At 43.4% G+C, this 20699-nt stretch overlaps 1 protein-coding gene across 1 annotated transcript; it reads left to right on the top strand.

Moving 5' to 3' along the window:
- The first annotated feature begins 3465 nt into the window (after positions 1-3465).
- CTSL (cathepsin L) lies at positions 3466-8477 on the top strand. The gene is made up of 8 exons (XM_054287603.1): positions 3466-3570; positions 3870-4005; positions 4338-4460; positions 4552-4707; positions 4886-5110; positions 6700-6868; positions 7158-7275; positions 8084-8477. The coding sequence occupies exons 2-8, from the start codon at positions 3880-3882 to the stop codon at positions 8181-8183; spliced, it is 1017 nt and encodes a 338-aa protein (XP_054143578.1). The 5' UTR covers positions 3466-3570; positions 3870-3879; the 3' UTR covers positions 8184-8477.
- The last annotated feature ends 12222 nt before the right edge of the window (positions 8478-20699 follow it).

Genomic DNA, 20699 nt, shown 5'->3' with positions numbered 1-20699 from the left:
GCAAACAAGCCACTTGTTTTTACTTCAGTAAAGATCATGAGTTATCTTGAGATTGCTGGTCTAGGAGAGCTGCTTGTTCACACAGTCTTGTCACAGTTGAGTGTGACATAGCTTGTTCTGCTTACATTGCTCAGATGGTTTTCACATAATGCCAGTCTCCAGTAGCTTGGCAAGTCAATTGCCATTACAAAGGAGCTTAGCTTTTCTGATTGCTGGGTTGTCTTCTGGCAGATGCAGATTGGTCCCTTCCTCTGTGTATTTGTACCAGGAGAATGAAGGCAAGGATTTTAAAGTACCAGAAAAGTTTCTAAAGTCCTGGATTCAAATAAGTAGATTGGTTCCAAAGGGGGAGAGAGCATTGTGCTACACACTTTGAAACAGCAGAAGCACATCTCATGTTCATTAGATCTGTCCCTGGAGATTCAATGCTGAATTGACTCCTTCAGCTTCAGGGGCAACACATGGCTATGCAAGTTCTTGGCACTATTTAGAAACATATAGACTCTGTTATCTGGTAACTTGTAGGGCTTGATAGCTGCAGTGGAGTTGGCAAACTTTTTGGCTGTTGCAATGGTGACATGACTAGTTATTAAAAGGTGTTGTTCCTGCCTCTTAGAAGACTGGTATGCCTTTGGCAAAATACCTGGAGTTGTGCATATGTAGAGTTCCTCAAAAGCTGGGGTTTTTAAAAAAACAACTTGGAAAGTTATCCTCTGAAATTGAGAGATTTAAAGTAATGGACAAATGTCTTCCTTCTAAGTTTTGATCTTTGGATTACTGCAGACACATTGCTGACTACTGTGATTAGCATAGGTAGCTACATCTCCTCTGGACTGGAAGGCTTCAGCTGAGCTTTTAAGCAGAGGAACTGAAAGAGCTCTTGATTTCACCCCTTCTCTCTGCTAACATAGAAGGAGAGCATTGCTCAGTCCCCGCACAGAGGTTTACAATATGGCAAAGGCTGCTACAGCTGGTGTGACTGCAGCATACTGTCAAATGGCTGCACAGTTAGATGGAAAATTACTTCTATCAGTATCTGCCCAGTTATTACCTGTAACTGCTGCCACTGGCCCTCTGTTCACTTCAGCAGACCATCACCACACTGGGCTTACAGTTTGGCTTGTGAACACATCGTGGTACACAGGCAGGAGCAGCAGGGACAGTAACAGAGGGATGCCTAGTAGCTGTGTAACACAATGTTTTTACCTTGCCTGAAATAATGAACAGCTGCTGCAACATGACTGTCAGCATTCATGTTGATGCATTATAACAAAATTCTCAGAGAGGAAATGTGCATCCAGGAGCTGGAGGTGGTCCTAGTTCAACTTCCTATCACAGGTTTCTAAATGGCCACTCTTGTGATGACCAGATTCTGACCATGGTGGTTGCTGGGCTGATTTCCCTTGCATATGCTCACATTTTTCCACCTGGGCTCTCAAATGTCCTTAACAAAATATCTAGGGAACTGATATATCCGCACAACACTTATGACTCGGTACAAGCCTAAGTCAACATGCTGAAGGTGAAAGTATTCCTGTCTCCTTCAAGGACTTCAACAAATTCTCAGCTAAGATTTTCCTATGTACAGTTAATAAACTGGTAGGGTGAATTTATCTTCATATTAAAATAGTATTTGACTCCTGTGTGTGTGCGTGTACGTGTGTACGTGCACCAAGAGTGTTCAGGAGGAGAGAATAGCACAGTGGTATCATATGTTAGCTGACTGCACGGTAACTTCCCCAAAGAGACAAGACCTCATATCATCTAGAAAAGCATCAGTTTGTCTTCGTGCATCTCAGGGCACATTACGGAACAGCAGACATGTGACTTATGGTGCAAGACCTTCTGTAATTTAGACATTACCTCCTGACATGCCAGCTAAACATCTCATCCTTTAAGAAAAAAAACTTCTTGTCCATAGTTCATTGATAATGTACTTGCAGTCTTTCAATGCTCAGGCAATACTAGATACAATTGCACAAACAAAGGTAACTTAAACAGGACTGAGAAATCCAATTGCCCAAAATAATATCAGCAAAAAGCTGTTAAGTAAAATATTTTCAAATGCCACACATCTCAAAAAAACCCCAAAACTCAAGAAAAAAAAATCCGTTATTATAAGTTAACTGAACTAGATGATATATCTAACTCTCCTGAGGTATTTAAATGTGAATTGATTATGAAGTGAAAAGTTTTATGGTGGAAAGATACAAATGCATAGAGGACTTGCACAAGTACTTCCAAAAGACAAGACAACTCCTTCAGTATATCTGTGTGTATTTCGGTCTGTCCAGTTTACTTAGGCCAAAGAATGCTCCTGAGATTATCTGGGTAAAGAAACATGCATTGCTTGTTTTAGTAATACACTGTGTGTCTTAAGACATCAAGAAAGTGAGAAGTATGTATTATGATTTCTTCCTTTTCACTGTTGTGTAACAGTCTGCAAACCCTGATTTTTATACTAACTATATGTTCTGAAGTTTATAAGCTAAAGGCATCAGCAATGCTGCCTCTACAAGGGTTTAAGGGTGAACCTCACACAATCTGCACTTATTCTGCTGCTGTAGACAAGTTCCGTGTTAAAAATCAAAGTTTGTCTACTACTGCTTACTACTTGCGTAGTCCATCCCCCTAGTATCTCATCTGTGCATCAACTCTTGATGTCACAGTGTTTTCCAGTAGGTATTATTGGATGTGATGCACATAAACACTAGCCACCACTGCTGTTAAAACACCTTTTACCGAACTTCAGTCCAGAAGCAGAACAAATAAAAAAGCAAAACAAACAACAAAAACCAAACAAAACCAAAACCAAAATACCCACCAAAGCAATTTTCAGATACTAAAACATGGGGGAATAAAAGGACTTTCCTGGAAATGTTTCTGGCAGCAGTGTCACCGCCATGCTGCTGCACCCAGTGCGGGGGGATACTTTGCCTGGTGCCAGCCTCATGGCCATGTCCCTGCCGGCTGTGTTCTACAGAACCTGTGGCAGATGTGCAGAGGCAGCAGCTGTCCCTGCCGGGAGGAGCGGGCTGGGGTTGCGGGGACACCCACGGCCAGAGCCCGCCGGGGCAGCACGGCAGCGCCGCAGCAGCCTGACCGAGCAGGAGCCCGCACCGGAGCGCACGGACGGCGCCGGGGCTGCCCACACCCGCCATGCACGTCTCTTTGCCTCCAGTCTTAATTTTTCCCTTCGTTCTGCTAGCTGCCCACGGTAAGGCCCTCCGGGTTAAATTCCACCAGCCCGCTGCCACTATCTCCGGCCCGACAGCGCTCGGAGTAAATGCCTGGACAAACATTGCCCAACCTAGCGGCTCCGGCGCTAGGGAGGGCCCCCAGGGAGGCCCCGCATCGCCCTGGGCGCTCCCGGCCCCGTCCCGGGAGTGATGCGGGAGAGGCTCGGCAGACCCGCCCCGCCCCGGCCCGGCGGGAGGCGCGGCCCGGCCCGGCCCGGCCGCCAATGGGCGCGGCGGGGCGGGCACGGCCGCGGCCGGGATAAGAGGGGCCGCGGAGGCCGGGTGTTGCCGGGCAGAGGAGCTAGGAGAGCAGCGGAGATCCTCCACCGTGGTGAGCATGGGATGCGGGATGGGGCTGCGTGGAGAGGGCCGGTCTCGATGGCGTCCTTGTCTTGCAGCGAGGCGGTTCCTGCTGGGAAGCAGCCGCCATTCCAGCCGCTTCCTCGGGAGGCTGCCGACTGCGCACTCCGCGTCCCGGCCCTACCGCCCGGGCTTGTTTACAGGCGGGGCGGGCAGCGCGGCGTGCTCGGCTCCGGCCCATCGCTGGCGGAGGACGCGCGGGCCGCCTCGGGTCTGGCATCCCCCGCGCTCAGAGCGCCCTGCCTGACCGCTTTCCTCCGTCCTTGGCAGATCGGCCAGCATGAACCCGTTCCTGACCACGCTGTGCCTCTGCTTGGGCGTGGTTCTCGGCGCGCCGAGGCTGGACCCTGAGCTGGACGACCACTGGCAGCTGTGGAAGTCGTGGCACAAGAAGGACTATCATGAGGTGAGCCCCCGGCGAGCTGGGCGAGCGCACGGAGCTGGGCCCCACCAGCTGAGTCATGGCTGCTTTGCTACAACGCCGGCTGTGGGCAGGGCTTGGGACGCATAATCCTTCTCTTCCCAGGTTCCTTTCCTGTGTTTGTGTATTGACTCAGCTGCACTCTGCTTGTTGTTTTTCTTGTGAGGGCGGCAAAAAGATCACCGCTTAACACCGTTCGCGCTTCCCATTCGAGTAATGTACATTTGCCCGGTATTATGAGCCTTAGAAAGCTTGTTGTGCAAGCAAACTTGTTTTGAAATGTCTTCTTGAAGTACGCTGGTTTATTGTCCCCTTAGAGAGAGGAAGGCTGGAGGAGAGTGGTGTGGGAGAAGAATCTGAAAATGATTGAAATCCATAATCTGGATCATGCATTAGGAAAACACAGCTACAAGTTGGGAATGAATCAGTTTGGCGACATGGTATGTATAGACATGTAATGTACAGGTCTTAGTAATGGTGTGTAATAGATACAGCCGCAGATCGTGACTGCATATATTGATTTTTTTTCAGACAACTGAGGAGTTCAGACAGCTCATGAATGGTTATGTACACAAGAAGTCAGAAAGAAAATACAGAGGATCTCAGTTTCTTGAACCCAACTTCCTGGAAGCACCACGATCAGTAGATTGGCGAGAGAAGGGATATGTAACTCCAGTTAAAGACCAGGTACTATCTGATGGTGAATTTCTAACCAGTTGTAGGTCCAGTTTCCTGAATGCTACATGCGCTTTCATAGGAGAAAAACACTGTACCTGTTTGATGGTGTCTGGTACAAGCTTCCTAAACTGAGCACCATTTTGTAACTGTCTGGATTTGTAACTTATGATTTCACTTTATACTTCAGGGTCAATGTGGCTCTTGCTGGGCTTTCAGCACAACAGGAGCTCTTGAAGGGCAGCACTTCAGAAAAACTGGCAAACTTGTTTCACTGAGTGAACAGAATCTGGTGGACTGCTCTCGCCCTGAGGGGAATCAAGGATGTAATGGTGGTCTCATGGACCAGGCTTTCCAATACATACAGGATAATGGGGGCATTGATTCAGAGGAGTCCTATCCGTACACTGCAAAGGTAAGTGGAATAGCTGAACTTGTGTTGGCAGGTGTCATGTCTTTTGTGTGGAAAAAGTTGTCTTGGGAAACTCAAATACCTAGAAAGGAAAATGTCTGTAGAGATCAGTGCATCTGTAATTCCTATTGTGTCTTTGCTAAGACAACTGGTGTGACTGCTGGCCCCAGTAGGAATCACATATTGCACTGGTCTTTGAGGTCAAAATCTTGACAGACCAGTTAGAAAAACTGGAGCAAGAATACTTGTTCCTCCCCCTCGTTGCTCCTCTTCTGTCATCCCTTATCTTGGTTGCCACACCAAACCAAGAACCCTGCCCTTGCCAACAGTGCTACTTAGGGGTAGGACAGCAATTCATCTTCCTAGAACTGACCTATTACAGAGTTGCTACCTATAGACCACCTAATTCTTGTGGCTAGTGTCAATTGGATTTTTAACAACAGTTGTTAATGCCTTGAGTTCTGTTTCTGGACTAAGTGTGCATAAATGGAGATAATGGACAGGCTTTTAAAATCCCTGTAATGTTAAAGAGATACAAGAGGATGAAAGAGCAGTAGTCAGTTGTGGGTATCACTTGAGAGCCAGTAGTTTGTGATTTTCACCTTTTAAGAATTCTGCTCACTATAGAGGATCTCTTTTTTTTTCAGCTTGTTTTGTGTTGTCTGGGCAATAGAAATACTATTTGTGAACAACATGGGATCTGAGTTTCTGTTCACCTGTGTCCCTGTAATCTCAACTCTTTCTAATCTTGGCTGTTGTAGAGATCAGTTGATTATAGGAAGTGCCTAACTTGCTGAGTATGGAAAGTGAGCAACTGAGCTATAGTCTGTGTTCCTTTAGTTGGAGAAACAATTTTGGTACTAACCTACAGTGCAGGTAAAGCAAGGATATGCTTGCTTGAATCTGTTTCAGTTTCACATGACCTGACTTCCAAACTAGGCCTCACCTTTCTCCTGCTGTAAATGTACATGACATCAGCAGTTCAGGCTTCACTTTAAGAATCAAAGAAAAAAACCAAACAAAAACAAAAAAAACCCCACCTAATAAAACCAAAACCAGCACTCTACTAGAAATACCTCAAATACCACCCCCAACTGTTGTATGTAAGGTCATGTAACACAAATTCCTAGCTTTCAAATCATTCTGTACAGCTTTTTGAACTATGACATGTTAAAATTGTGGATTTTAAGTGCTTGCTCAATGAGCAGTTTCTGGATTGCTTTGTAATTAATGAATACTTGGCTTTCTTCCATTGCCCATTAATGCATTCTGGGCTTCTTTCCTTCCTGTAAAGATACTTGTCCTGCCAACCAAGGAGGCCAGTGTTCCAGAATGTCTTGGCCCTCTGCAACTCTCATCAAGTTGGTGGGGACTTTTTGGGCCCCCATGTCATTTACTTTTCTGTACTTTTGAGAAGCTCAGAAGCAGTTCTTCTGTATTCCCTGTAATCCTTGCAAAGTCCTGCTTAGGTAATTGGATCCTCTTCAATCCCATGCTATCAAAGCAGCAAAGTCACACAATGTATGGTAGTTCTGTGCTTGCCTCTGTGTTAAATGGAAACCTGTGTAATAACTACAGCTTTCTCTACTTAGGATGATGAAGACTGTCGCTACAAGGCAGAATACAATGCTGCTAATGACACTGGCTTTGTTGACATCCCTCAAGGACACGAAAGAGCTCTCATGAAAGCAGTTGCAGCTGTGGGTCCAGTGTCTGTTGCTATTGATGCAGGCCATTCTTCATTTCAGTTCTATCAATCAGGTGGGGATTTGTAATTAATTACATTTATCCACATAAGTGGGGGTTTTTTAATTACTCAGTATTCATTACCCTGCAGTTAAATAGATGAAAGAAAAGCCAGGTATGATAATTCAGAAGTCATTTTAATTCTAGGTCATGTTTTTTCCCACATGTATTTCTCTTGTATATGTGTCTACTTGTCCCTCAGTTTCAAGGAGCTGTGCAATGTTGGAGTCAAAACACACAAAGCTTCTTGTGAGGGATAAGGGTTTTGTACAGATAATTTTGCTCATGAGTGAATACTTTGCAGGTATCTACTATGAGCCAGACTGCAGCAGTGAAGACTTGGACCATGGTGTTCTGGTTGTAGGTTATGGCTTTGAGGGGGAAGATGTAGATGGGAAGAAATACTGGATTGTTAAGAACAGGTAAGATCTGTGTCATGTGTCTGGGGGAGAATAAAAGGAAGTTTGTCACTTGTAAAGGGAGAGGTGGAGACACAACAGTAATTAAAATCTGTATGTGGGAAATCTGGAGATTGTTTTTAGATTGTATGGTATGACAAATGGTAAAATCAATCTCATGCTGCTGGCAGCCTAATAAAGTAAGCCCAAAGCAGCCATCTTATTCTGCTTGTTCAGTTAATTTAAGGGAGCTCAGTGCTGAAACAGCCTGTGAACCTAGTAGATAATAAAGCAGTGGAGCAGAGGGGGGAGCAGGAGGAAGCCTGCTTGTGGGGGTGTAATGGATTTTTTTATGGAAGCAGAGTGCTACTCACTTCTGTGAAATAGGATGATACGATGATACTTGAACTTTAAAAATGACATTACCTCCTAGGTTGGAGGGAAAATAAATTAATGCTGAAGGGCACATCACATGAGCTTGTCTCATGTTCTCAGCATTACTGGGGCGCCACCCTCAAATGCTGTTTGCAGCCTTTGACTTCCCTTAAATTGCCTGGGAGCAGTGTCTGAGCTTCAGGCACCTGTAGTCAAGGTTTGCACATTAATGTGACTACCTCGTGAGAGAATGACTACATTCTTCAGGTCTGTGGACTCAGGATGCCTCCTGGGATGATTTTAATTGTTGCAAAACACTTAAGTTTTTGGCTGCAGCTATCTTGGACTTTCTCCACAATGTGGAAGGTAGCAGCTTTCAGTTTTAAACACTTAGAGAGAAAGGCAGTAAATAAGTAACTTCTGAATGTATAAACAAGCCCTTTGCTTTTGTTTTCAGCTGGGGTGAGAAGTGGGGTGACAAAGGATACATCTACATGGCCAAGGACAGGAAGAACCACTGTGGAATAGCAACAGCTGCTAGCTATCCACTAGTATAATTTGAAGACTGAACATTTCAGTACAAGAGGGGATTTTAACTGAATGACCAAACCCATGTTCGCATGTGGTAGCCTTGTGTCTTTCAAAACTCAACTTGATTTTTAAAACTCTATTTTACATGTTGGTGACATGCCACTTGTTTAAATTAATGTAAATGTTGGTATGTAAACAGCTTGTAATATTGCTAGCTTTTGACTGCTTAATCCAATAGATTCTTTGTATTTTTCCTTTTTTTTTTAATTGCAATGTGTCCAAAGGTTTACTTTTTAAATAAATACTTAAATTCCACTACATACATATGATTTGGCATTTTGGTCTTCTTTTCTACTCGGGACTTTTGTCAAATAGGCATCCTAAATCATACTCTTAGGTAGAGTCTATATGTGTGTACTTCTCTCTCCATTGGTCACTAAAATGCAGCCCTGTCTGGGAATGGCTAGTAACTGTTACAAAAAAGAATGTAGAATTCATGACGCAGATTTATTTAAAATGAGAAGTGGAAAAATATCCCTGGTTCCTAGTGTGTCATAGCAAAGATCTTCAGTCTTGTCATCTTCTGTATGCAGCAGGTGATCTTCACTTAGCTTTTAATTCTGTTAATTTTCTTAATGGTGCCTCAAAAATGGCACATGTGTGTAGCTTGTGCAGTCATGTCCTTTTGAGCATTATGGCAGGAGCACCCAAAACACACCTGGCCTGTTCAGAGGGCTTGTTTCTGGAGATATGTAGGACACTAGATAATTGTCTTCCCCCTGTACCAGCTTCAGATTGAGAAGTAAGAGGGGGGGATAAGGGAGAAATTATTTCCGTATGGAAAATGACATTGGGCTGCTTTGTTACCTGTATGCTTGCTGGCTGACTTAAGTGAGGTGATTCACACAGTGCCCTTTATGTCTTTTTCTCTCTGCAGGTATCAGTGCAAACATGAGCATTAGCTATTGCATCCTACTGTTCAGGTGCCAGTAGCCAGGTTTGGGTACCTCCTGCAGAGGATGGTAAATAACCAAAAACAGCAAGGGGAGGAGGCTTGGCTTGGCTTTTGGGTATTGACATCAACTCTTGCTCTTGGGCAAAGGAGGTGTAGTTCTGTAGCATAACTAGCACAAGCACCGAGTTCATGGACCCATAGTTTTTTTGTGCACAAGTTTCAGAAGCTGATAGCCATTGGTAGGAACACTTAGACCAAAACTTATGGATGGGTAATTTCCTTATTGTTGATAATGCAAGTCTTTAAGTTGCATTTAATAAACTCTTTAAAAGAGAAAAAACAAGGTGAGTTATCCATAATAATAATTAAGAGTTGTTCATGTGCTGCGTGTAGATGAATTCTTTCAACCTGAATTTCCTGACAAGTTTGCTTTATTTTTTTTTAAGGAAGAGCCTCCCTCAGCCCAGTGGCTATATAACAAGCCACAGAGCAGAAATACTGGTTAGAACTTAGCTATTAAGTTGACTTGCTAAGCTAGTTATGGAAAGCATCCAAACTGCTTGTGGAAGCTATGGAGTAAGTATTATGGAGCTCACCAGGTGGTCCTCTAAGGGCTGATACTCAGAAGGAAATGGCACTGGTCTGTATATTCAGAATGAGAGCCAGGAGCAAAATGCTGCTGGAGAAGTGACTGTATAAGCTCCTTACGCAGAAAATGATTTTCATTCTTGCTGCCACAACTGGGAATGGACTGACACTTGTCTCTCCTAACACTTTCTAATCCTGGAAGCTGATGTTACTGTGAGCCTGGTAGTGCTTCATGCTTTGTGTTTTCTTTATTGGCTAGAACAGAAGTGAGACCAGTAAAAAGCCTGCTGGGACTTGAGCTGCTAAAAAAATGGGCAACAGGGAAAGGTGTTTGGTTGCAAAATCCAGGGTTCAAAAAAATTGCTGGGAAAACAAGGTATTTTTTATGACCAGATGGGAAATGAAAAGGAAATAACTTTCCAAAGTATCTGCACATGAATGGGCATGTAGTTTGCAAAACAGCCATCAGCCTTTGGCTTTTTTAGAAAAAAATGTGATAATACAGTTATTTGTGGATTAAAGCTTGCTGACTCTTCTGGCTGAACATCCTCCTGAGAGTGAATAATAAAGAAGGGGACAGGGTAAATCAGGTCATGTAGATAACTCAGTATTTATACAACCTGAAGTAACAGCTTCACCCAGAATTGCCTTACATGATGCCATAAAGACTAAAATTTTTGTATAATTGCAGTCAGTTCGTGTAAATTTTTTTCCCCTTAGGAATATAAAGAACACATTTCAAGAACAATATTGAACCTGGTTTTGTGATTCCATTGCAGTGGCCTTATCTTTGGCAAAGCTGTTTAATTTACTTCAGAAATACTATAGTAAAGTAGCAAATGATTCCATAGTGGTATATGTTCCAGTGGGGGAAGTGTTGTCTCTGTTCAGCATTCTTCCTTTGGGAAGATACAGCAAATGCACATTATGTGTGGTCATGGAAAGCTCCAGAGTTGCTCCACAGAAAGCTGTGGTAGTTAAAGCTCTTGATTACTAATAGAGTGTTTTCTCTCAAAAGCTTCCACTGGTTATAAGTTCCTGATAGCTGAAGCTGCATTTATTAAAAAATGAGTGAGTTTAAAGTATTCTAGTGCACATGCATTATCAGTAAAAGATATACTAGTTCACATTTTATTATCAGTAAAAAATCCTATCTATACCTGGTTCGGGTCCTGTCTAAATTACAGCTGCTGTTGTTAGTGGGGTCTTACACCTATTGAAATACGTGAGCTGGGCACTATTACAGTTCTGTACAGTGATAAACCTTTGCAGTCCTTGTTTGCTAGCATCTTAATTGTGAAAATACACTTTTTAAAGGGAAGAAAAAGTTTTGCATTTGGTTTTCATATGCTGATGCTTCTTAGACTGTTCTTGTTCTAAAGGTCTCTTAGCAGTTTCTCTTCTCTGTTTGTTGTATTTTATCCCTCACTGAACCTGAGCTTTTAAAGGCATGTATTCTTGAGGCAAAGAAAATTATGAAATTAAATTATTTCAGTTACACATGAAGTTCTTATTATTTAGAGTCTGGTGAGAAATGAATGTTAACTGTCATGTAGGAAACTATTTTTCCTTAAGAGCACTCAATTTTTCATAATATCTGTGACTGCTGAGTAGAACAGAATTTTAGGGATATTTTTTTAATTTGATTGGTTTTTGGCTTTGCTAAAGTTAAATCAATTTCCAAACATTGACAGTGAAACAAATAATTTTATTATTCTGCTTCACCAGCCATGCACTAAAGTAATTTTCAAAATGCTTTGAAGAACTATGGTAAAAAAATACTTATAATTTCATGCAGTGAAAAATTTGCAGGAAGGGCAAGCATGATTAATTGTATCATTGAAGGTTTTCTGTAATAAAAGATTCACTGTTGACCTGCATAACAGCACTACAAAAACAGTTCTGAGACAACCAGACACACAGGAAAATGGGAATATCCACTTCAAAAAAAAACCAAAATGAGCTTCTGAATATCAGTTATGCAGCATTTGCTCCTTAATCTCCTTGATAAAATAACAAATATGTCATATATGTTTTAAGCTTAATGCCAGCTAATCAGTTTTGGCATATTAGAGATTGACAGCAGTTTCTGGCTATTAACCAAAGAATTGAGCACAGCCTGAAGGCTGTCATAACGTAACCTGATGTTTCTGCTTTCTAGCTCTCTTTGAACTTTACCGAGATATACAACAGAGTGAGCACCTATTTTTACTTGCAGTCCATCCAATGCTCTTCAGTCTTTTTGCTGGGAAGTCATAGTAGGAAATGCTGGCTCATCTAATACACTGTTTTGAAGAAATAATTGTTTAAATCAGTAATGGGGATTTTATTATCTTGTGTGCTAATCACAGTTTTGTCGAATCATGAGTGAAATTTTGGGTAAGTGCAGGGGCACCTGAAGCATTTGGAAGAAAGGTTAAAATCAAAGGCAAAATTTCATTCACAATTCATAGAACTGAAGTGATAACAAGGCTCTTCTGAAAACAGACAGGGAACCCCACCAGGAATTTAGTTTGGGGGCGAAGGAGGGTTGGCCACAGGGTGGAGACCTGATCCGTGGATTGATTAGTTTAGATAGATTGGGAGTTTCAGAAGAGTCTCAGAAGATGCCACCTTCATCTGTGTTCGTAAACACAAGTGACTGTTTTGGGTTTTTTTTAAAGCTCGGTTGTGCAAAGATTTCTTGTCCAGTGGCCTTAAGATACCATTTCTGCAACACTCTTTGTTTCCATCCTGCCTGTTTTCTGCTGAAGAGCTACTGCCAACCTCTGTGCGCAAAGGAGCAAAGAAACCATGGCGATGGCCATTTGCAAAATACTTACTGGATTCTTTTTTACAATCCTTCTTCCTTCTTTTGTTCACTGATGGTTCTCACCACCTCTAGAAGATCCAAAACCTACTTCTGAGTGAGACCTGTTAGACTTTCCAAATAAAATGAATGCTGGGAAGCACATTTTAGAAGTAACACTGTATGTTCAGGTGTAGTGCTGCAGTGCTGATACCTGGTACCTTCTGCAGTCCAGGTTTGGGAAGAAGTGGTCAGAGATGGAGCAGAGTCAGAGAGGGAGCTATTCCCCTCCCTCCCACCTTAAGAAGGCTGTTCTGGTTAAGGGTGGCTTTGTGAGGTCCTCTAGGTTCTCTGGTCCTATGGTCTGAGAGCTCAGCAAGGAAGAGATGATTTTCACGCCTTGTGTTGTTCATATGCTTAGTGATACTTTGGACATTCACCTGGAATTAGCATTGTCTTTCAAAGTTCCTTGTCTGTACTATTGTGTGTTCTCTCGAGGTGAGAATGGTTTAGGTGTGCTCCTCTGGGGTGCCACTGAGGGCCCCTCTGAAGCTATCACCACTAGTTCCTGCCTCTTCTAGGAAAAACTATACTCTCAGAAACTATATGCTACTAAATGCCATGGAAATATTCTAATATTCTATAGAGTAAGAGCTTTTTTTAAAAATTATTGATGAAACCCTCCTGCACAGCATGCATGCCATGACATAGAACTGTTTAAAATAAATGCTGGGCTACTAGACAGTCAAAATGGCTTAGGATGTCTGAGAAGTTGATGCTGAAATGGGATGTTGAGAACTCCTTGAGATTGTAGGATGTCTTGGAATATGCTTGAATTTGCTGAAAACCGAAGGTCAGATGCCATGGCTTCCGAGCTGCCAAGTCAGGTGTTTTTTCCCACAAAGGGTACTTCTAAGCATATCTCTGTAATATATCAGTTTATGCTGCTGGTAACAAGGCACAAAAACACCCCTAGATAGGACTGCCCACAGAACTCTTAAACCAGTTCATTGCTGTGTGTGCAGGTGCCCATTTTTGCTAGATATAGTAAAACAAAAAAAAACCAAAACAAACTAGAAACAAAAACAGAAAAAAAACCAACAAAAAAGAACAAAAACCACCAAAACAAAAAACCCCAATAAAGCCCCCAGTCAAACCCACCGAAAATAAAACCACATAGCACAATCTTTTACCATATTAGCACAACAATGCTAGAATTGTAAATACAAGTTCTTCTCAATAGCCATCTTAACATTCCTTCTGCTCAGCATGTTTAGCAGTATTGCTTTCCTCAGTCAAGCATGAAGCACAGACTGACAGCTGGGTTTTTTGGAACAGGAAATATATACTGGAAACATCAACTGTGTTGTAAAATTGCATAGGCTTTTGGAGATTTCTCTTGTATCTCTCTCTGTTTATATAGAAATTCCAATGCCTTGTGCAAAGGTTAAGAATAAATCCTGCTGTCTTTTTGCTATTTGTTGCTTGCTAGTCATGGGAAGAATTGGAGAGGACCCGTGTTTTCTGCTTCAGTGCTGTTATGAGCATTTCTGTCACATTTCTCTCACAAAGTAATAGAGCATTTCAGAAACAAACCTTGTGTACATAGGGTGCCCATCAGGAATACTTTTGAAATGGTATTTCTGTAGCACTACCAGACATTTCAACGAACTTTATAGCCCCTTTTTGTTAGTAATTCTGCAAACCAAGAGCAAAAGAAACTCCCCCCACACTGGATTTTTAATCGAAACTGACACAGAGCTGGAAAGTGGGAGAGGAAGAAGGCCAAAAGCGGTGAGGGCGCCTGCCAGAGGGCAGGCAACTGATTAGCAGCTGTGGGTGTGGATTTGCAAGAAGGCTAGCCTCCCCCTTTGGCTTTGTTTTCTCCCAGCATATTTTAAAAAGAGCTAAAAGTAAACATCCCCATTCTCAGCGTTCTTCTGCTGAGTTTAAATTTCAGGTCTACGTTTGTCTGCATGGCCCTTCCCACTTATCCTCCCTGCTTTTGTTTGAGCAGTCTCCTTTGTCTCCTTTCTGTGCCAGAATAATAAATCATGCTGTGTTGTTAAAAGAGGGAGAAAATTGTCCACGCAGAGACAAAACAGGAAACCTGGCGATCGAAAGGGCAAAGGACAGATGGTGTGTCACCCGGTACGGTGTCTCAGGGCTGTGCTCCTCAGAGCACATGATGACAAGGCCAGTGTGGCAGCAGCTGGGCGTGGAGAGAAGCTGACCTCTTTTTTTACCCGGGCATGTGCCGACGGTGCACTGGAGCGTCTGCTGAATCCATGAGACACCGGGAATGGTCATGCCTGGGCCGGGGCTAGGCTGGCCACACACGTTCAGCATCAGCACAGCTGACCCAGCAATTGAGCAGGCATATTATCTCCTTCGGAGCTGTCCCTTCAAAAGTGATAAAATATTCACTGGGTGATCTGCTCAGCAGCTGACAACAATTCTTAGGCCAAATTCTTGTTTATTATCGTGGGAGTACACAGCTCTCCTGGCCAACACCCTCTGCAAGCTGGCGCACCAAACTGCCTTTACTGAGTGCAGTGGTCAGAACTACAAAAGCTGCTAGCAGAAAACAGGTTGCTGGGGTCCTCATGAACAAAGTCTTGCAAAGCCACCATGCAAATCATTGCATCGGATGAAAGCAACCTCCTCAGGGCAGATCGCAGTGGAAAATCCTATCTCTATGAAGTATTAAAATTAGTTAATTAACTAATTTTAATACTTCATAGATTAATTAAAATCACTTGAATCAGATCACATGCTTAGTTTGACGCTTTTGGTTTTGTGTTTTCTGAAACCACATCTGTATTTGCAGAAAGCTAGGAACAAAAACCAAAGGTGTTTTTGATACTGATACATAGGATTTTGAAAGCTGTCCATGATGACATGAACCTGAGTGGCAGGGAATGTCTCATCAAAACATCAGGTGTTCTGTACTTTTGGGTAACTGTGTGCAGATCCTCTATCTCAATGTTCATTTACTCTCTGCTATTCCCACTTTTGGGCCCTGGATGTCTCTGGAAAATAGATACTTTTACCTTTGCAGTCCCACAGAAGTTACTGACTTTATAATCTTTCCTCTTATTAAACCTCTTCTCTTCTATGGGCACCACACCCCCTTTTCTTACAATGAGTCTGTGTGGTATAATGCATGTAAACTAAAAGCTCTTGCTTGTTCTCTGTCTCTAAATAGCTGGCATTTTATAAATGAATAAAACTTTTGCCTGACTTTTCCAGAAATATGAGTTGTCTTTATTGAAAAACCAGCAAAACTCCCTATGTGTGTGTGTGTTTTCTTGAAAACAGAATAAAGTATCAACAAATGTTCAGACACACATTTGACCCTACATTTCAAAGACCATCTTGCATTTCAGCTGCCTTGCCTTCTCAGGGTGAGTGAGGTCCTGCTGCAGAGTGTCCAGGATCAGCTTCTCAGGGTGCTGGGCTGGCAGGGAGCAGCACAGGCAGCCAGGGTGCCACGGGACTGGTGGGAAGCCTGCCAGCCCCAACCTGTTCTCTGATCCCCCATCTTGTGATTGCAGTCACAAGGCCACCTCTCTGCGGCTGGCTGCTCACACTAACTCAGTTTCCAGTCAAAGTGATTTGTGAACAACTGCTCATTTATTAGAGACTGGTGGTGGACTGGTTTTCTTCTGTTATTGGATGCCACTAGGTTTAGGTAGTTTGCCTTTATTTCACTTCTGAAATAGGTGCAAAGTTCCCAATAATTGTAAAGAAGAATTAATTTTGGCAACAAGTTTGACGACCAGTGCTTTAACAACAGTCACATGTATATATATGTGTGTATATATATATATGTGTGTAAATATATATATATATGTGTGTGTATATGGTACAGTACAAATAGTATCATTTCTGCATCTTTCTCCAAAACTAATAGGAAGCCAAATGGGCACTGATTATTCATGTTTTTATAATTTTATAATTTTATGCCGAGAAGCTATTAAGTACTGATACAAAGGCACATATGTGAACTAGTATTTAGCTCACATATGTCTTACTTGGCGCTTCCATGTATTTTTAATTTTGTATCATGCTGATGAGTATCTGAAGAATAATATCAGTTATTGCTGGCTTCTGCATCTGGAGGCAGTCACAACATCATCATGAACACTGCCTTCTTCTCTCAGCAGCCTTGATGGCAGCTTGTGGTGTGTCGCCTTTCACACCAGTCCAACCACTAAAGAGTCTCTGATTCTTTAAAAAAAAAATCTGCCCTACTTTCTCAGCAGCTCTCAGATACCTTGCAAAACCGTGATGGGAGGCCACGGAAGGAAGTTGTGGCCTGGTGTTGCAAAGGCTTTGTAGGTGGTGTCCCGTCACCCCACAGTTAGTGTAAGAGAGCTCTGTAGAAATGGTCTGAACTAGTCCCACACTGCAGAGGGAAGCTTTAAAACTCACCCTGAGCCTTTGAGAAGGACTTTGTGAGGGGTGTGCTTGCAGGGTTGTATGTAGCAGAATACATACAAGTACTTAGGTAGGTTAGGTAGATCGAAGCAGGACTCCAGCAAAGAATATCCACTGTTCACACTGAATAAAGTAGCTGCTTTCTTAATCTGCATTTGAGGTTTGTATGGGTTGTTTATACAGAGCAGATATGGATCTCTTTGTAAGCACCAGCCATCCAGCAGCCCACAAACTAGGAGAATTTTCATTTATGTGTCAGCGGCCCCCAAGCAGCAGTTATTAGTCAGAGCACTAGCCCCTTCACTATCATGTGCTTTTGGCGCAAACTGAGGAAAAAAACCAAAATGTGGGGGAAATAGCAGCTGGGATTAGATCCAAGCTTTTCTGTGAAACTATACTTCAATGGAGGCAAGTGGGGTGACAGTTAGTAGGGCACTGAATGACTGACGTGTTGCAGTGTGCAGGTGTATACATCCTGCCAGCAGGAACACAGATCTTAGCCACTAGACTGGGTACACCCACTGCAAACAAACTTTCAGCATGTGCCTCAGTGGTGGTTTTAGAGGTCCTGTGGTTACGCTGAGGAATGCCACATCTCTGTTCTCACCTTACCATCTCTCCTGGCCCCAGGGGACAGGACCAAGTTACCAGTGATCCTTCTGATGTAAAATTAGTATTGTTAGCTTACTTAGACTGGCCTCACATTAAACTTGGCTTTAGGTTTCCAACTTAAAAAATTCAGTGGAATTCCTCGATAAATTAGTGACATCAACATCTCTTTGTGTATCTACATAGAGCTCTGAGAGAGAGAATTACTATATATGTATGTGTGTGTCTAAAAAAAATATTATGTATATGTACTCTGTGCACATGTTTTTTTCACAGGGAAAATTATTAGTTTCCATAATCAGGGTGCACAATTCCATCATGCAGTAAAAAGATTTTATTATTACCTAAACCATCTTTTTTTTTTCTGCTTTCTCTTCAGTCTCCAGGATTTAAGTGTTGTTTGTGTTCTGCTGCTGATAGCAGAGCTTTGGGAAGCACGTGATGAGGAACAGAATAAACAAGTACACACTTTACTTGCTGATCCTGGGCAGTTGTCACAGCTTTAAAAAGTGTCAGATAAACACCTGAATGAAGAGTGCTTTGATACCTGAGGCAGCACTGAAATCACATCCTCACCCCCTGTGATAGCAGTAACTAAGGGTAAATACTCATCCTGAATAATTTTCTGTCTGCTTTTCTTCAGCCCGCCTCTTCTTCAGAAATATTAAAACTCATTTGTAAGTTAAAAAATAACTTGGATTTTCTTGGCAGGAGTCTTCTTAACTCTTCTCTATGTCCTAATGTAATTCACAGAATGTTCTTAATAAAGTTTTGTACCAGCACAGTGGGAGGGTGTGGATCAGGGGTGAAAATGAGAAGAGGGTGCAGGAGTTGTTTACATCAAGGAGTAAAAAAAGTTCATGAGACAGGAGAGATATAAAGGGGGTTAGATAGAAGGGTCTAATACTTAAAGTGACCTAAAGCCCAGTTTTCATATCCTTATCATTTAATGTAATCACACATTTCTTTTAATTGCTAATTTTTGCTCTCATTGGCCAATGACTGCTAGATTCACAGTGAATTTCTGATCTCCTTTGGCAGTGTCAAATGAGATCTAGCCCCAGAAAACCTAGAGGATGGATGGCTATAGAAGCCCAGAAGTGTCAGAATCACAGAATCGTTGGGTAGGAAGGGACCCCAGGAGATCATTCAGTCAAACCCCCCATCCAAGGCACAGTCAGCTACAGCAAGTTACACATTGACTTGTTCAAATGGATTTTGAATGTCTTCACAGAGGAGGACTCCTGGACAACCTGGTCCAGTGCTCTGCCACCCTCGGTGTAAAGAAATTCTTCCTCATGCTGAGGTGGAATGTCCTGTGTTTTAGTTTATGGCCATTGGTCCTTGTCCAGTCACTGGGCAACACTGAAAAAACTCTGGCACCATCCTCTTGGCACCCACCTTTGAGATATTTACGTGTGTTAATGAGATCCCCTCTCAGTGTTTTCTACCCCAGACTAAACAGGCCCAGTTCCTGCAGTCTCTCCTCATAAGAGAGATCCTCCAGACCCCAAATTATCTTTGTGACCTTCTGCTGGACCTTGTCCAGTAGCTCCTTGTGTCTCTTTTACTGAGGAGCCCAGAACTGGACACAGCACTCCAGGTGTGGCCTCACCAGGGCTGAGTAGGGACACAACTCCCTCCATGACCTTCTGGCCATGCTCTTTCTGATGCACCCCAGGAACCCTTGGACCTCCTGGCCACAGGGGCACTGCCAGCTCATGGATGGCTTGTGATGCACCAGGATCCCAGGTCCTTCTCCACAGAGCTGCTCTGTAGGAACAGCCCCTGGCTGTGCTGGCACTTGGGGCTGTTCCTGCCCAGGTGCAGGACCCTACACCTGCCCTCGTGGAGCTCATTAAGCTTCTCTCTGCCCAGCTCTCCAGCCTAGCAAGGTCCCACAGAATGGCAGCAGAGCCTTCAGGTGGATCACCACTCCCTCAGTTTAGTGCCATCAGCAAACTTGCTGAGGGTACATTCCACCCCTTCATCTGGGTCATTGATAAACAAGTTGAACAAGACTGGTTCCAGTATTGATCCCTGAGAATGTCACTGGCTGTTGGTCTCCAGGTGGCTTCTGTTCTGCTGGTCATGACCCACTGACCTCTGCCCTTCAGCCAGTTCTCCATCCACCTCACCATCCATTCCTTTAACCCACATTTCCTGAGCTTACCTGCCAGGATGTTATGGGAAACAGTGTCAAAAGCCTTGCTGAGGTCTAGGCAGACAACTGCATCCACTGCTCTCCCCTCACTGGCCCATCCTGCCATGCCACCACAGAAGTTTATCAGATCGGTAAAGCATGAGTTCCCCTTGGTGGATCCATGGTGACTACTCCCAATGACCTTATTGTCCTCTACATGCCTGGGCATGACCTCCAGAATGGGCTGTTCCATTCCCTTTTCAGGTATGGAGGTGAGGCTGACAGGACATACCTTCCCAGGTCCTCCTTCTTGTCCTTTTGGAGATGGCAGTAATGTTGACTTTGCTCCAGTCATGGGGCACCTCTGCTGCTCTCCATGCTTTTTTGCACAGATAATGGAGGTTGGCTTATCAACATCTGCCAGCTCCCTGGGCTCCCATGGGTGCATCCCATCAGAGCCCATGGATTTATGCATGTTAAGTCTCTGTAGCTGATCTCTAACCCAACCCTCTGTGATCAGGGTGAAGTCTTCCTTTCTCCAGCCTTCCTGTCTTTCCTCTGAGGTCTGGGAGTCCTCAGGGCTGGCCTTGCCAGTAAAGACTGGGACAAAGAAGGCATTCAGTAATTCTGCCTTCTCTGTGTCTTCCATCACCAGGACACCCATCTGATTCAGCAGTGGCCCCACATTTTCCCAATCTTCCTTTTGCTGCTGACAAACTTGTAGAAGCCCTTTCAGTTGCCCTTACCAGATCCAATGCCAAGGGGGTCTTGGTCTTCCTCATCTCATCCCTGTATGCTCTGATGATGTTCCTATAGTCCTCCCACAGGGCCTGGTTCTTTTATCACATCCCAGAAATTTATTTCTAGAAACTCTATGATCATCCATGCGGATCTACTGTCCCCTTTGCCTGATTTCCTGCTCATAGGGCTACACTGATCTTGAGCTTGGAGGAAGTGATACTTGAATATTGACCCGCTCTCTTGGCCCTCCTTATCTTCTAGAGCCTTATCCCATG

The sequence above is a fragment of the Melozone crissalis genome, unplaced genomic scaffold (genome assembly GCF_028551555.1).
Source record: "Melozone crissalis strain CALT ecotype California unplaced genomic scaffold, PUWL_Pcris_2 ptg000005l_1, whole genome shotgun sequence".
Lineage (NCBI taxonomy): Eukaryota > Metazoa > Chordata > Aves > Passeriformes > Passerellidae > Melozone > Melozone crissalis.
This window is presented reverse-complemented; position numbering and strand designations above follow the sequence as displayed.